General features: G+C 38.0%; 1 protein-coding gene across 8 annotated transcripts in view; it reads left to right on the top strand.

The window, feature by feature from the left end:
- The window catches only part of cdkal1 (CDK5 regulatory subunit associated protein 1-like 1), a 250,989-nt gene that overhangs the window by 69,441 nt on the left and 164,244 nt on the right, over positions 1 to 17,304 (top strand). For all 8 annotated transcript variants that reach the window (XR_007483875.2, XR_007483876.2, XR_007483877.2 and 5 more), the window contains 2 exons: positions 6,534 to 6,700; positions 14,716 to 14,861. Coding sequence is in view for 4 of the 8 variants with exons in the window: in XM_049730254.2 (XP_049586211.1) it covers positions 6,534 to 6,700; positions 14,716 to 14,861 (313 nt within the window). In the remaining 4 variants the exon portion in view is untranslated. The remainder of the gene's footprint in view (positions 1 to 6,533; positions 6,701 to 14,715; positions 14,862 to 17,304) is intronic.

The raw sequence follows: 17,304 nt of genomic DNA on the forward strand, positions 1-17,304 counted from the left end.
GCTTTGATGTATCCAGGCACTTTATCTCATGTGCAGAAGGTCATGCCTGTAGTTTGGAAACTCTGGAAAAGTAGGTTAAAGCTGACACGTGTTGTTTAAAGGATTGTGTTGGCTCTTCATTAAACTTGCTCACATCCATGTATATGTGTGTGTGTGTGTGTGTCCATTTGTGTACGTGCATACATGCATCTTTTTTAATGTAAACATGCCTGGGAGGGGATATTTGCATAATACAAAGTGCGTGTTGGTTTAATCCACGAGGATGATGCTACCTGCCAGGCTGCCCACGCTCCACATCAACACTTGTTACTCTAAATTAAGCCGTTTACTTATGCCCGCTGAACTCTGTCTGTGTGTGTGTGGCATTTTTTCATGCGTGTTGAAATGTATGGAAATAGGAGTGGTATGGGACTAATCACGTTTATGTTTATCTTTTTACATGAAGCTTCATTATATGCATGCAAAGGCTACTGCATAGCATCCTTTATTTTAATAAAGAAGCAAACTGTGTAAGAATATGGTTACAAACCAACAATAATAGTTCTCCTCTTAAATGGCATCAAGTTCAGGTTGATTTGTGGTCCAAACAGTAATGATATAGCATCAAATAATTAGGGAAAATTGATTTATCATATGTTGGGATGACGTTATGTCACAAGAATTATATTGATGTCAGGCAGCCGCACATAAATCAAAAAGCACTTGCGCATACAGTACAGTTAATATTGACAATGACGAATGGTCACTGCTGTAGCATGCACACTGTCAGACGTACTCTTCCTTCCAGTTGCTCAACTTGCTGTTGTTGACATCTGGCGTCAAATTAGTCTCTTTCCCGAAGTGGGTGGAGAGGTTTACTGCAAAGGCACAAGACAGCCATGGGGGGCTTGACTGTTGGATGGGGGTGGGACCAAAGTAATTGAAGGTCATACAGGCCTTTAAGTCATGGCAGCACAGTGCAAGAATTATTGCCTGCTTATGTATGAGATGTGTGTTCTCTTCATATGTGATTACAAAAATGAATCATATAATTACAAAATTCCTTGTCCATATTCATGTTGGTGTCTCTGACCAGTAGCTACTGCAAATAGACATTTTCACTTTTTCGTAGTACATCAGAACTTGTACAATTGAACATCCTAAATGTCGTGATCGTAACCATGGAGAGTCATCTGCCTGAATCCCCTTCATAGTGATATTCATGAACAATTATCCCCTTCTTTAAGTTCACTTTCCATGTTCTTGTTATTTATTGTGATGAGAAGCTATAGATCTGAACATAACACAACGGTGCATGCTATTGACGCGGTATTCTTTCTTTAGCTTTGTGTTGTTTCTTTGTGAATTGCTGTGAGTTAACAAGCCGAAGATACACTTGGGGGAGCGTATCGATCCTTGTGCTATGTTTATCCTCTTCTCTCTTTGTGCCAGGCAGATGTGTGTTTGTGCATATTTATATTCTGTCTAATTATCATCTCCATGGGAATCGACTCGGAGAGTTGACTCGGGTCAAATCAAGGGAAACGAGTCGCGGTTGAGGCTTATTTAAATCATTTAAAAGGGAGTGTTCACTGAGTGGTGCATATGCCACCTATTTAAAATGGTTTCAGTAAAAATAAAAGTCCAAAACTAACCTGGGCTGTTCTTGGTGTGTTTGACCTCCATATCCTTTCCATTTAAAATGCTTTAAACTACAAATACAAGATTTAGACCATACTGTACAAGCTGTTAGATCACTTAAGCTAATATTCTCAAAGGGATCTATCCAAGCTGTTATTGCTGTTCATGAGGTCATGCACTTTCTTACTGGTTGCGTGAGTGCTAATGTTTATTAGATTATAGATTATAATGCACATGAAGCTGATCCTGTTAGACTGTATCAAATCCTTGTTTTCCATGACACAAAGAAACACACAGCTAAGCATTTTTTAAGCCCTTGTGATGTGTGATGAGGGCGTGAGTGTTTAAAGTGTAAACATTTACCAGCGTGTAGACCACAGATTTGTTTATATGGACAGTCCACTGACAGAAACCTAAAAAAAAAATGATCGAAACATTTTTTTCTTTTCCTCTTCTACTGTCAAGCTCACTCACATGCTGCATACTGGATGTTTTGTAACATTTAAAGCAATTGGTTGATTTGTGACTGGGAAAATCGGGTTTTACTGCAGTTTAATGAGATCATTTTCATGCTCATGTAATTTACAATCTGTTAAAAACTTCTAAGCCAGTGGCAGTATCCAGTTGATCCTTCTAAAAAAATATGACCTTTAATATATCAAATAAATATTAGAAGAAAATTAAGCATATGGAAGAGGAAGTAACCTGTGGAAAATCAAATTATTCTCTAATGTACAATAATGACAATTCTCTTTACAGAGATGCCAACACCCTTTACGTGTTCTTTTTTTTTTTTTTCATTGGCATTTGATACGTTAATTGTTGACAGACTATATAGCCATAGCCGTTTAATGTGTGTATGTATGTTCAGATCATGCTCTTTAATTTGATTAGATTTTGCAGGTGTGCTTACATGATTTCATGCTGTTTGTATGCTATAGGTATGGGTGGTCACAGCTTCAGGCCTCTGCACAGCTGTTTCCTCTGGTATTGTGTATTATTCTTTGTGTCTGTACTTCTCTTTGGCAGCTAAGACTGCTCATACCCTAAACAAAGTGGGTCCTGCTCTTTAGCCCACATAGGTTACCGCCAGTCCCTTGTCTCCTTTCATCTTCCGTTGTTTTGCGGTCCTTACGAGGCTGTGCCAAAGTTAACTGAATGGCAATTGTGTGCAGGAAAAGTTCTTCTGCCTTGGCCCTTGTTTACATTTGTTGAGTTACTGAAATAAAATGGTTAGGCTTGAGGGTTTTGTTTCATGAACATGCACATACGAGGTTTGCAGCAACATTTTGACCACAATTCAAAAGTTGTATAAGATTCAGACTTTTTCAGCAAAGTCTACTTTTACCTCTCCACTTTTTAGTGTAGTTTGCATGGCAATGCTACATTCTCTAGTGTAGTTTGCATGGCATTACGATCCATCAATTATTTTTAAAGTGAGATTGCTACTACTGGTTTTCATGTATTTGCCCATTACCACCATTTCAGGTAATCAAAGTGCTTTGAGATTGTTGACATGGGTTCATTTTCATTACAACTATTTAACTATTGTTTCCATGTAAAGATTCTTGGTTTACCATTTTGTAGTTCTTGTAGTGAACCCCAGGAGGTTGAATGCAAGATAAAAAGTTAATTTTAATTCAGGATGTCATATTTTCCATTAATATGCCTTAGAATGGAATTTCTGATACAATTTGCGGCCCCTCATTTTGCTGCACAAATTGAAAGCAGAGGAAACAGCTGTGTATGTTTTAGTGCACAGATGAGGGAGACCAAGCTAACATTTCCGACTCAACGCTCACATCTTTTGCCAGCGGTAACCCGATTGACGTGATAATACAAACAAGCCTACTGATCAAGCAGAGGCTGCAATCAACTGGGCAGGTCATTGGGTGTATTGGGACCCCTGCAATGTGGCCTCTTTCCCGAAAACATAATTAGCAGAGGACCATGAACATTTTAATATCAGACAATAATATCCAGGCTTAATGGCTTGGCAGAAGCATGTGCGTAGTGACTAGAATTTTGTTTTGAAAAGGACAAAATTAGCTCCCTGCTGCATTTACAGCAGGTCTAGTTCTTTCTAAAGCATGTGGCTTGCAATTAACTAGGACAGAGCTTTGACACAAAATGTGATGTCTTTTTTGTGGCAGCTACAGGAATACATCAATCATGCATGATGCAAGCAAAGGCAAGAGCGTGGCTTTTTTGAGTCCATACAAAGTAACATTAGCTGATGTGAATTCGCCCATTGTTTAAATAAAGAAACAAACAAAAATAAGAAATCCGCAGCAATTAATTGCCAAGACACTGCTCACATATAAAACACGCATGCGCAATCCACCACTAGTTTTAATCTTATGTTTTACTCCACATTGGTTGTTGCTGACGTCATTTTATCCTTAATTAACCTTCACCTCCACTATCTGCAAAATGGTATACTTAAAAAAGTCCCCGTTTACTTCCTCAAATTTCAAATTAATAACTTAAGATAGCGATTAGGTGAATTTAATGAACCAAGCCATTCTGATTGTTGGTCCAAGGTGAACTGTCTTTAATTAATTGCATACAGAAGCAAATCTTCCCACTATCCCGTTGTTTTTTTTTTTAGTGTGTGCACGTGTGTGCATGTGTGTGTTTTGCTCAGTACTTGATCATGCGTGATTGATGGATGTGTTTGTAGATGTAGCTGTCCTGCAAAAACCATTAGTGCATCCTATTGTCAATGATGATGAGCCTTTGAAAACCCTCTTAATCTGGACAATTATCATTTTTAATTTTTGTGGTTCCCTGCACACCTTTAAATATGCTTTTACTCCTTTAAGTGTTCCACACTCACACGCATCCAATTAGCCACACCATTTCTCCTCTCTGAATGACCACATGCATCTTTCCGTCCGACTCCACTTGGCTAATGGGGATGACAGTTGTGTGTTTGTGAGTGTGTACCACTGCCTCCCTGCAAGTGCAAATGCATTTAGATTTGCCTGCATGATCCGGGATATGTCGTAACACATAGCTTAAGCAGACAATCAACTATTTCCAGACCTGCAGCCTAATGACAGTTAGCTCATTAAGCTGTAGTAGTCAGCGATGCTCTAATTTAGCACGAAGCAGGATAAATCTCCTCTTGCTGTAGATGACCTTCACTTTACGAGAATCATGTTTATAAGGTGGTTATTTTAATTATTGTGAGTGACTGTGATGGCCTTGCAGCAAAGAATCAATGACAAGGAAAGTCTTATCAGCAATTAAAGGGACTGGTGTGATTTTTGATTAGCATTTTGGACTATAATTGTGCATAAAACTGACTACTGAATGTCAAATGTAGCCTTTTTTTCTCCCCCTCCTCAGTAACGTTTCAGTTGTCTGTACTCCAAACTGAATTTAAGTCTTATTTTTCTGTTGACCGAGGACATTTGAGTTTTACAGCAAAAAAATGCATGTGTTGTATTAATGCATATATTAATTAGCTTGTTCCAGAAGAAGGCATTCTGCTCAAGCCTTGATTTAACCTCCGTGGAGTTTCACGTAGCTGAGTTTGAGTTCATGAGCAGAACCTTTTCAAAGCTTAAGCTTTTCCTCCTTCACTTTGATAAATTCAATTTAGTATCATCTATCCAAAATACTTTATCGCACAATTCTTAAGGGCTGTTTTGTCCTTTTTGGCTAATGTCTGCCTGTAATTGCTTAACTTCTTTTTATGAGTCGTTTGTAACTTTGGGTGGAGCAACAGTAGTCTATTTTTTTTCCATTAAGTCTTCTGTGAAAAATAGACTGCACCTCCATCACTCCTATTGGCTATGGCCAACATTTGCGCAGTGGCTCTGATTTATTTTCCATTTTCTCTCAGCTTCACAATTGCTTATTTTCCCACCAACCGGCAGCTCTCTTAACCAAATAAATGCAGACCTCTGCAACGAAATGGAAAATCTGAAACAGACCATTGCCATTTGGTGATATTTATTATTTGAAACATCAATGTATTACAACACATCTGGGCAACAAAGCACACCTGTATGTCAATAATATGTTCAAATACTTTTACTCACATGAAAAATTATTAAGACTTATGTTATTATTATTTGGCAACTGTTTGAGACTCTTTCTTGTTATTAAGGCCTTCATAAATAAAATTGAGTTAGTTGTAAATTTTATTTAGATTGACATTATATGTTAATTTTTCTTTAGTTGCTAAATTTGAAGAAAAAAAAGCTGCTGTTTTTAATCATCCTCTTTTGTATAAAATTGTGAAAGCTCCCCTTTTCAAGCATGTTCCTATTGCAGACACAGGTCTGAAATAAGGTGATATGAAATCCAATTAATAATAAAAACGATCCTCCAGGGTTCCTTCTCGTAGCAAAGAAAGTCCTCTTGTGTATTGCATGCTAGTTACCACAATAAGGTTGTGTTATATGTATTTACCGTGGCAATGTATTGTTCGTGCACAAGTGAAATTAAAGCTGCGTCTCAAGCTGCACAGTTCAGTTCTGCTTGCCGGTTTACAGTTTACAACGATTCATCTTGAGCTGGCTTGTATTTCTACCGCGGGCTACGTACTATGTAGCCGTCTTCATAGCAGGAGGACAACATGCAGCTTGCCAATGACTTAACTAAAGATGACGTGACACGGTACAAGGCGGATATTATCTGTATACTGAACAATGAACATGATCTTAATTCCTCTTCGAGTGTGTGTGTGTGTGTGTCAGCTAATTAGGGAATGGCAGTTTGTTGAGCTGATGTAGGGTGAGCCTGCAACCCTCGACAAATGGGTGCCGCAATAATTTAGGATCCTTTACAAAAGACGCACAATATTTACACTACACTTAACTGTATTGAATCACATTGTTCAATGGAAAAGGGTCTTTTGTTCACGTCTGCAATATTTTCTTGTTTTTATGTCTGTTTAGAGGGAGTATGTGAAGTCTGGCTGACCAGCGAAGACACTGGAGCTTATGGCCGAGACATTGGGACTGACCTGCCCACTCTACTGTGGAGGCTGGTTGAGGAGATTCCTGAAGGGGCTATGCTTAGGCTCGGGATGACCAACCCTCCTTACATCCTGGAACACCTTGAGGTACATAAAACCACAAACATTCGTGTTAATTCATGGCAAGGGTACCAGGAGATGTTGTCAGAACGTGTCTTTGGAAAAAACAAATACTAATAATGATAATAGAGCTGAGTGTAGAGATTTTTTTTTATTTTTTTTTGTTTTGTGGTGTCCCTGTGGCATTTTGTTATCGCTTCTAGTGGACAAATATTGCTTTGTCTAGATTTAATAAACTAAATGCCTTTCTATTTTGCTTAGCAAGCAGTATGGCTGCAAACCTCCATTCATTAGTGCAGTTCATTCTCCTCTCTCACTAATGAGTCAATTAAGGACCATTGTGTCCTCTTTAGTAGTCTCATTTTATCAGTCATTATTGCCTTGCCTAATGGAACAATGGACATTGTTATGCCCTCTTCCTCTCTCTGTTCAGGCTGCTCTTTGCCATGCGTCTTGTCAGTCTGACTTACTATCATTGAAATCTCCCAGTTTTTATCCTATCTTGGTGTGTTTTTTTCTGCATCTATTGTCTCAGTCAGTGGTAACAGTAGATGAAGTCACAATATTCAATAGGAAATAGACTTACTAACCCAGACAACAAATTGTTTTTGGGGAGGCAGGATCAGAAATTAATACATATTTAAGGAATGTGGAGGATAGATTAACATGTGACTCTTATTTGTTGGAATAATTTGAATGACTCAAGATTGATAATTACTATAAATCAATAATGCATGATGTGGTCAAACAATAATTCCATTATTTTATATGAATTTGTTCAGTGGTCAGTAACATCTAGACATTATTACTCAACAATTTAAAGTATGTTCTCCATCCAAAAACGGTAACTGGATGTGGCTGTGCTGGATCCTATCTCAGTTGATTCTGAGCAAGAAGCAGGGTACATCCAGGCCACTGTTCTGCTGGTATTGTTACTATTTATTTCAAATTGCTAGCTGTTCCTCATGATAATTTTATAAATTAAATCTACTTATAAATGATTATTTCCAGTTTTAGTAAAATGCAACTTTAAAAATTATTTTGAAATGATTAAGCTGATTGTCATCCTTGTAGCATTCTTTTCTACTTTGTGTATTCTGTTTGGGCTACGATGACCAAAATTGCATTTCTCTTAAGATGTTATGATAGTGTTTTCTGCACAGGTTTACTTTTCCAGGGTCCCCCACCATATTTAGCCTATGAATATGTGATTGCTCATTTCTGAGAAGCAATTGTGCTTATCTTTTTGAAATTACGATCAATCTCTGAGGAAATTTATTTGGAAATGTTGAAGCGAAAATTAAAAAGGGAGAAAGAGATTACATGGAGGACTCAAACGGAGTTCTAACCTAGAAAAGAAAGACAAACTTGTAAAGTTGACACCCTACACTATATGCATTTGAATCAAACAATTAAGACTGATTGGCTATCATAAACTAAAATGAGGACAGAACTACAGGAAAATGGGGATGAAGGCCCGGGGATAGATTTGAGGGGTAAAGAGGAGTGAGAACAGAGCTGTGGGATGTAGCAGTGGTGGTTGTAATTAACCAGGGGTTAATGGAGGTGGCTAATTGTCCCCCACATGTATAGGTAGGGTTTCTGCTTGGCTACATTACAATTAAAAACCACCCTCCTAATGATAGGGAATAACAATTAACTGATAATTAGAAATATGCTCGGATGACACACTATCTTAGTCTCTCTGTGTGTATTTTAATAATCATTTCATATGCTCGCAACCCGTTTATTGTTACTGTCCGTGCATCACATTGAATTATATCTTTTTTCGTTTAATTCCTCAGCCAATTAACCTAAATAGAAAAAAGATAAGCGTCATCATCTTCAACTTATCTTTGTCTTTTGTTGCTCTTGTCCCCCATTTACCCTTTCTTCACTCAACTTCCACCCACACTTCACTTCTTGATTTGTTTCCTATCCACTTCCACAACCCTCTTTGCTGACCTACTTGTAAACGCCACGTTGATGACTATTTATTGGCACCAATGTCAACTTTTTGCTGAATTATATTTTTTGTTTGCTCCTTTTGAGCTTGCAGCAACCATAAACTATAAGGTTGCTAATTGGCGTAAAAAGTAAACCTGATAAAGATCCTTCTTTTTAATTTCAAGGGAATATTAACCTCTCAAACGTAGCCAGATTAGTATGTCATTATTTGGTCGATATCGCCTATGTATCCAGTATTCTACTATTTCTATATTTTATTTCATTTATTTATTTGTTTGTTCATTTATTCATTCATTCATGCATTCATTCATTCTACATCACATTGCACATCCCTTTGGAAGCAGCTTTCTGTAATATGGCCAAGTGAAATATACACAACACAATGAGCTGATTTCTCATCTTTATGACAGACTTGCATCCTCTCTCCCACTTAACTGTTTCCTGTAAAATTAATAAAAACATCAAATTTTCCTACCTTTAAATTTGTACATTTCTTCTAATTGCGACAGTTTGTCCACTTTCTACATGACAGTGGTAATCACAGCAATAAGACCGGTTTGATGATAAAGACCAAAAGTCGATGTAGTCATCACATAGAGTGATGTCCAAATTACAGCCTGCTCCCTTTTCATTTTAAAAAGAACAGCGCTTATACTGCGAAACAGCATCATAGTAAATGGCCGTGATTGAAACTGAAAATGTTAAGTAACCTCTTCTCTTCCTTTGAAAAGTTCACCCCTCCAAGCACACTCGCTCACATTATTCTCTGCCTTGTCTCCGCCTGACACCCAAGAACATGCAATTTCCTCTCATGTGCTGCCTTTTTCTTCTCTCTCTTTTTTTTTTTCCTCCTGTCAGACATCCTCGGTACCATTTGCTGATTGGAGCAGTTACAGGCAGAGTCGCCTCTCTTGGTCCTCTGCTCTCTGACGTTTTAGTTGATTGCATTCAGCAATCAGTATTTTCCTTTTTTCGTTTTAAGTAAAATGCCACATTTTTGTTCCTCGTTTTCTTCCATTTTGACACTTTCAGATTTTTTTTTTGCCATTCATCCAGGTGTCCATTGAGCCACCTGATAATGAATTGCTAAATGGCTGTCAAAGGTGCACCAGATTATCCTTTGATCGTGTAAGGTGTCTGTGCACGCATGCACACGATGCTACCTGTGCGGCTGCTTTTGCAAGCCCCGCGTGTGATTGAATTGAGCATGGTAGCAGCAAATGAGGTGTGAAAGTAGCCTCGTACGTTGCAGCAATCAGCCAGGCTGAGATGAATGAAATTGCTCTTGTCCATTAAACATCCTCCTCAAAGATCCTCGGAGTTTGACCAGAGAGCTATTAGATATGCTGTTCACACATTCCACACATAGTGCTATGCAGTAGTGGGCTCATAAATGACCATACAAGCTCGGAGGAATTTACTTTACATTTTCTGCTTTATTCTAACAGAAATCTCGCAGTCCCATATGCCATGACATGGACTTTTAAAATGTTAAAATTCCAATGAGATAGTAAGTCTCACACATGTGAACAAATACGGAATAATTCCCCACACCCATTTTTCACCTTCACACCGAGACTTGCACACAAGCAAACTACACTTAGATGCCAACACTTCACGACCATTTTCGTTTTAATGAACCCTTTGGGGGCCTCTTCACATTAGCGGCTTAATGTTGCATTGTGTGAGGGACCGCCACACCAAATGAAGCCCCCACAGTCAAACTGTTCTCATACGTCTCGAAAATTATGACCTCTGGCTTCTTTCATAGTCCTTTGTTTTCTGAATGATGGTAATCAATTTAAAGGGTTTCTGGAGACTATGCTTGCCATGGTTGTTGGAGATTGAAAATGTTGAGTTCTTTTCAGTATAATTATAGAATTTAATGAGCAAAAACAACACCTTAAGAATGCATTCACCATTTAAGCCTTTCGTCTACCGTTTTAACAAACCACCGAATATCTTGCTAATGTGCAGCTGTTTCCTGTCTATTTTGCTCCACCTCACTAAACACTGTAGATGAAGGCCGAGGTGTGCTTCATCTGCCTCAGCAATTCGACACAGGCACCTTTCTTCTTCATTTTTTTTAGAAAGTGTTTTAATTGGGCCATTTTTTTCCCTCCACTTGGCAGCATCTAGTTTTTTTTTTTTTTTTAAATCCTGCTGAGAGTGTCGCTAAACTCATGGGTTGCACTTGAATTACCTTGGATTTCATGATACAAAGTGAAACAAATATGCTCACTTTTGATATGACCTTTAGTCTACCAAATCTCCGGTATCTGTTATTATACAAATGCGTTTGTAATAATGATAGTAATTATATATTGTTGTCATTTTAAATCTATGAAGTAAAATAGACAACAACATACACCAATGCAAAACACACAAAGTACATAAATATTAATTCACGATCATCGGTAGTCCGTTTTCAAAACAGCAGATGGTCTTATTCTGGTGAAATGAGTGTTACAAAGTTAAATGAAACTACAAGTCATTGGTTTACACACAAACAACTTTAACATGCATGTATTAATTTGAGATCTGTAATCTTTTGTAACCAGACATTTTTGTTGGACTTAAAAAGTCAGAGTAACTGCGTGTTCTTAAAACAAAATACACTTAAAAGTAATTAATATAGTTCCAATAAGGAGCCTGAGACATTACTGAAATATTTGTGTATGTATTTTTTAATTACTTCCAAAACTGTTTTGCAAGCTGATTCAGATGCATAATAGAGTCAGCTCAGTCACTATTAACGGGTGATGGCAATGTCCCATTGATTTTTTAATTTGTACAATCCATGTATCGTAACCACACTGTGTGTGGTGCTGAATGCTGACGTTACCCTCATGGGAAAATTAAGTACGATCCTTGAGATGTATATATCATAAGAAGCTCACTTTCTCTTGGCTGCGGCTGAATGCACTTCCCACCAAGTGGGATTTGACGTACTATCCTGGGAACAGATATAGAATACGGTTCCCCTCAGACTCCCTTGGGTATACCCACTTAATACAACTTGTAGGTTTGTGTATAGGTGTCCAAATATATAAGGTGCACCAGTCAAGTTCCAGCGCTGTTGTCACAAAATAAATATTTCAACCCAAGCTACAAATAATATATTTTACCTTTCAGCATTGGACAAATGATCAAAAAACACATTTACAAAGTGATCTCCTACGTCCTTCAAGATCTCTCATCTGCCATAACGTTCTTGGGGTGAGTCCATTGATATAGAACTGGATTCTGGACTTCCTGAACGAACAAACCACAGACTGTCTCTCTCTTTGTCACCCCCAAAATCTAAAAAATACATTTTATCTGTAATGTAAGCTTGCAAACAAGCACAGGAAGGCCATGGTTCAGAGAGCAACAGTCAAATCCCCAGAAGAGAACTTTCTAAAGAAAACAAAAGACTGCAGTTTGTTTGTTTTTTATGAAATAGAGGAGAGACGTATAAGTTAGTATGAGATCTTTCAACCTAGTGTTTTTCTACCCCCCCCCTCCCATTTTCCCTGCCTACCGTATACTGTCTGTTCCTTTCAGCGCTATCTGATTTTAAGGGGCTAGATATCAGATCCTTTGAGCTAAGGCAGTTAAATAGAACCTTTCTGATTTGTGTGTTTATCAGAGCTGATATAGCGAAGATGAAAGGGCTTCGTGCCTCACTCGCGTGAGCGAGAACGATAGGCTTCATGGGGCAGGGAGGGAAAAAGTGACACACTGTTATACCAATGTGAAACTGATAATCACAACTCATCCTCAAAGATGTACTTGTACCACAATTTAACAGAAAAAGATCATCAGCTCACGAGGTGATGTTTGAACGTGCTGTCGTTATCGCCACATCATTTTCTCTGCGGATTCGCGAAAGTGTCCGTGAGCACTAAAAAGGCCTGCTCTCTGCAGGGATCGCTAACGACAGAGATTCATATCAGGATTGTGGATAATGATTGGAGGATGGGATGCACTCTGTCAGACACACACGATAAATGGCTCATGTGAATGAAAATTCCTCCCCTTATGGATTAATCCCGCAGTTGCCTTCAGCAGTGCCCTGCTTCTTAAACTACCACGTTCAGACCTCATTCATCGCCAGCACTCGTATACATATGCAACCCTGTCATCTGGGAGTCATCTGGTGTATCTTGACTGCAACATATTGCATTGCCTAATAATGTATGCCGCTTGCATACTAAAACAACACTACGATGAACATATCCACACAGAAACAAGGAATTTACACGCATGGATCCAGTTTCTACCCTGGTATCCATTGCTGACCTCCAGACAGATGACTCTCCTCATCAAAATAATTGACAGCTCACTAAGCTCAGTTCACAAGTGCTAAAGGCGACAGTTTGGCTTCGTCCCAGTGTGTACTATGACCTGTACATGCTGATTACACTCACACTGGACATGCATGTCACACGAGCTCTGATGGTTTCTTTGACGTGTTCTTTTTTTTTTGCACGATTTTGATAACGTATTATTGTAAAATTTAGCATAGATTCAGAGCACACACTTCGATGTATGTCTGTTAACTGTACAATAAAAATCATCTTCCAGACGAGACCGATGAAATAACTCAAAGAAAACAAAAAAATTGAATAAAACACTGGGACACTTCCCGGCACTAAAACCTATAAATATGAAGTGAACACTTCAGCATTGATGTTTTGATGATGACAATTTTATGTCGCTGTCTAGTCAATCAAGACAGACAGCGAGTACAGCGTTGTCAGCCTGAGAGATTGCATCATCACATATTGATATGTTCCCATACTATATACAGAATATATATTTAATAATAATAAAATTAGTTTATCAGCATACCTGGTTGATATTCAACATTGTCCAACTAGAAAATGTGTTTGCTATCCAGCAATAGTGTTTGCATTCCCTCAGATCTTATTTCATGCAACCATTTGACAAAATGACATTGAGTAAATTCAACATTATTTTATTTTCAACCTGAGGCTTTTTTTCCCATACATTATTTTTCTTACACGGAAATAACCGCAACCATGTGTGCTACTTTACATATTCCAGTTTTTCATGAATTTCTTTTGGCTGTATATTCAATAGTTTCTTTTTCTGTTATCAGTTGATATTTTGGTCTAAAAGAAGGAAGAAAACTAATATTAAGGTTGCTTGCAAGTAGATGGTCAGTCGCTCTTCTGACAATGTAGAACTTAGGTAAGACCAAAAAATTGTTAATAATCAAATCACTCAAAGCAGAGTGGTTTGGCAGCACTTTGAAATGAAATACTGATTGTCAGTTCTCCACACAGTACAAGAGCAAACATTATTTTATGATGTACTTGAATTGTTTTTCTTTAACCCACTCTCACACACATGCACACACATACATATATTCTCTCATACTTGTAGCAAGCTGATTTCTGTCACCAATCAAGCAGCTTTTTTCCCCATCCAAATTAATTCTTTCTAATTTGGAGCTTGCAGTGGTCAACCCCCTACGGTGCACTGTGACTGAGCTCTCTATGTCTGTGTGAGGACGTGTGTGCGCGTACGTGCGTGTACATGTGCGTTTGTCTGCGCATAAAGTAGGAACCTTCTTCAATAGGTCTTAATGAGAAGACGGACTGCAATCAGCACATTCTTGTAGGGAATCATTAAATCATTTTATTCTTCCCTCTCCTTTTCTCTCTCCCCTTCTTGTGGTGATTAACATGCTAATGATACCACCTTGATGATGTCCATCAGACAAATTTAACATCTGTGCCCTCTCCAGCCTTTTAGTTGTGGAAATTATGATTCGAAAAAAAATTAATAGCCCTGAAAACTATCCTAATTAATATGGCATATTTAAAAGCATGTTATTTTAAACCGATTGTTCTTACAAAAAAACAACAACAGACTGCAGTGACAGTCCCAAATCTTTTTTCGTTTGGTTTTACAGAAATGAACATTAGAAAATGCGGCGAAAAACACTTTTCATCATCATAATTATTAGTCCCTGTAAACACATGAATACATTTGTGAGCCTCCTACTTTCTTGAATCTTTTGAAACATTTAACAAATGGTACCCTTCATTTCTCGTCTTTAGGAGATGGCGAAGATATTGAATCATCCGCGCGTCTATGCCTTCCTTCATGTTCCTGTACAATCAGCCTCAGACAGCGTACTCATGGACATGAAGAGAGAGTATTGCATTGATGACTTCAGAAGAGTGGTTGACTTCTTGAAAGAGCGGTAAGTCAAGCTTTTGACCTTTAGTGGACTCATGGTTTTGAAAGGAGACATCACCTTAATGATGATGTCGTCTTCCATCACTGTTGCTATTTAGGTCACCTTTTAATACTATTTGAATCCCGAAGACAAGATTTTCTGACTTTAATCAAATGTATCTTATAGTTTTCTTGTAGTACGGGTTGGAAATCTTTGTTCAGCATGACACAATTCGTCACAGTGTCACCTCTAGGTTTGCAGGAGACTTCCCCGCAGGTACATCAAGGGAATAAACCAAACATCATAAACAGAACTTAGGAGCAGCAGGGGTATAACTGCATCAACATAAAACAAAAGCGAGAAAACCCTTAATGTATTCAGAATAGTCTCATTTAACAGCGACATTTGCACACTCCGTACATCTTAGCACTCTCACAGTATTGCACATACTTTATGCCATCATATCTTCTCAAACTCTGCTCTTTTGTTCACACTACTTTACTCAGATTTGTTGTTCTTATGCCTGGAGTTAAGGTTCTTCCTTTCATTACACAGTATTTCCCTTTGATAATGCTATTCTTAGCTGTTTCTGCTCTGCATGTGGCAATACAACCCCTGAATATGAATTTAGTTTTCAAAATGCGCAGTGACATCATTGACAACAATCTCCCCTCCAAATTTTCAATCCCAATATATACCTCTAAAACCATATCCCTCCTGCACAAACTAAAGTATAATGCACCCTGTGTGTAAAAATAATCAGTTTGACTGTGATTGATTGTTGCTGTGCTTAAATATAAGCAAGATAATACGACATGAAGCGATTCATGTGAAAATGGGTTTATGGCTTATATCTGGCTCAAATCTTTTCATATTACAGAGTGATTTAGGAGCATGTGTATATTATATGCAAGGATGTTATTGCTGTTGCCAGATGATAACCTCTTATCCTTAAGTAAGGCTTTCCCAGGAATTAAATGGCAAGCAAACATGTTTTCAGATAAGCAGTGTATGAGGTATTTGTGCTTCAGTACGGTGTTTAGTTAAGAAATATGACAATGTTATTCTGCCCGTTTGCCATTATCTTTTATCTAACTTATTCTGCCATTGCAGATTAAATACGTTAAGGCATTTATATCTTGCCCTAAGCAAGTGAAATCCATTTATTGCACAATTCAGTACATGTTTATATCTGTGCAGTATAGAGGTAACTTTTAGGTCAATGTAAGTCAACAGTTAAATACATGCTGAAAGGTACAGTAATTACACATAAGACATGGATATTTACATCATGGATCACTGCATTATATTATTAGTTTTTATCTTTTTGTTTATATTGTTTATATGTATTTATTTTACACATTTGCGGATCGCTTAAATATTACGTATGTATTTATACTTTTCCTACTTGTACTGTTGCACCATGTAATACTTGGTTTGGTTTTTTGACCCATCTGGTCTTTGCAGTTTAGAGTACCAACCTCAAGTTTGAAACATTATTTGGTATTAGGATGTTAATCTCCAATGCTTGACACTTTTACAGTCCCATATTTTGCTTTAGAATTTATGTCAGGTTTAAGAGTTTCCTCCTGTGTCAGTGCTATGGCATGTTTTTTTCTTTTTCCAACCGTCTGTCAAGCCTGTCTTCTAAGTTTTTTAGGTGTCTGATTCGTCACGGTCTATCTTTCATTGGGGCTGAAGACTTAACGATTCTATTTTTTCTGCTCAGGACCTGATGCCCCTTTAACATTGACTCTTGTCTCTGTGTGTTGATTTGTGTTTTAGGCGATTGTTTTGGCCTAGTAGAGGTCTCCTCCACTGTCTCCAGTTGTTATTTTAGTGTTCCGATGAAATTCAACACAGTGACACTAATCCTAAAAGTCCGTGACAAACGTCTAAGGAGACCCACACAAGCTTACCACACTCAGTGCATTTCATCATATGATCTTGTTTATACTGGTAGACTACTCTGCTGTGCGAGTCAGCTTTGTGTGTGTGTACACAAATCCAAGTGTCTGGGTAGTTTTTCTTCCAGATGTAGACTTGTTTAGAGGACCTAGAAAAAATTAAAAATGCCAATCTGTGTGAATGTTTGAGTCATCAAGTGACTCATTCATTTGTCTTTTCACCAAGGTGTGCGCTGTCAAAGCTGACTACTCAAACTGAAAGTGGATTCTCTGAGTGTGCGTGAGTTTGTATATGTGCTTGCGTGTGTAGGTTGGCAGGTGCTTTGGTTAGGAGCCTCACAATTAGTGCTTTGTCAGACCAAAAGAACTTAACCGCAAAGCAAGAGACAGACCAGCTCTTGTTCGGTGCAAGGTCAGGGTTTATCTACTTGACTCACACATGACAGGAGATAAATATATATATTTCTTTTCTGCTTCATGCCACCAACAGTGCGGAGGTCATGAAGGGTTAAATGCTTCTGGCCTCTCTAATCAGCAAAAACATGTAGACACACATCGGA

This window comes from Syngnathus scovelli, chromosome 9 (genome assembly GCF_024217435.2).
Source record: "Syngnathus scovelli strain Florida chromosome 9, RoL_Ssco_1.2, whole genome shotgun sequence".
NCBI classification, from domain to species: domain Eukaryota; kingdom Metazoa; phylum Chordata; class Actinopteri; order Syngnathiformes; family Syngnathidae; genus Syngnathus; species Syngnathus scovelli.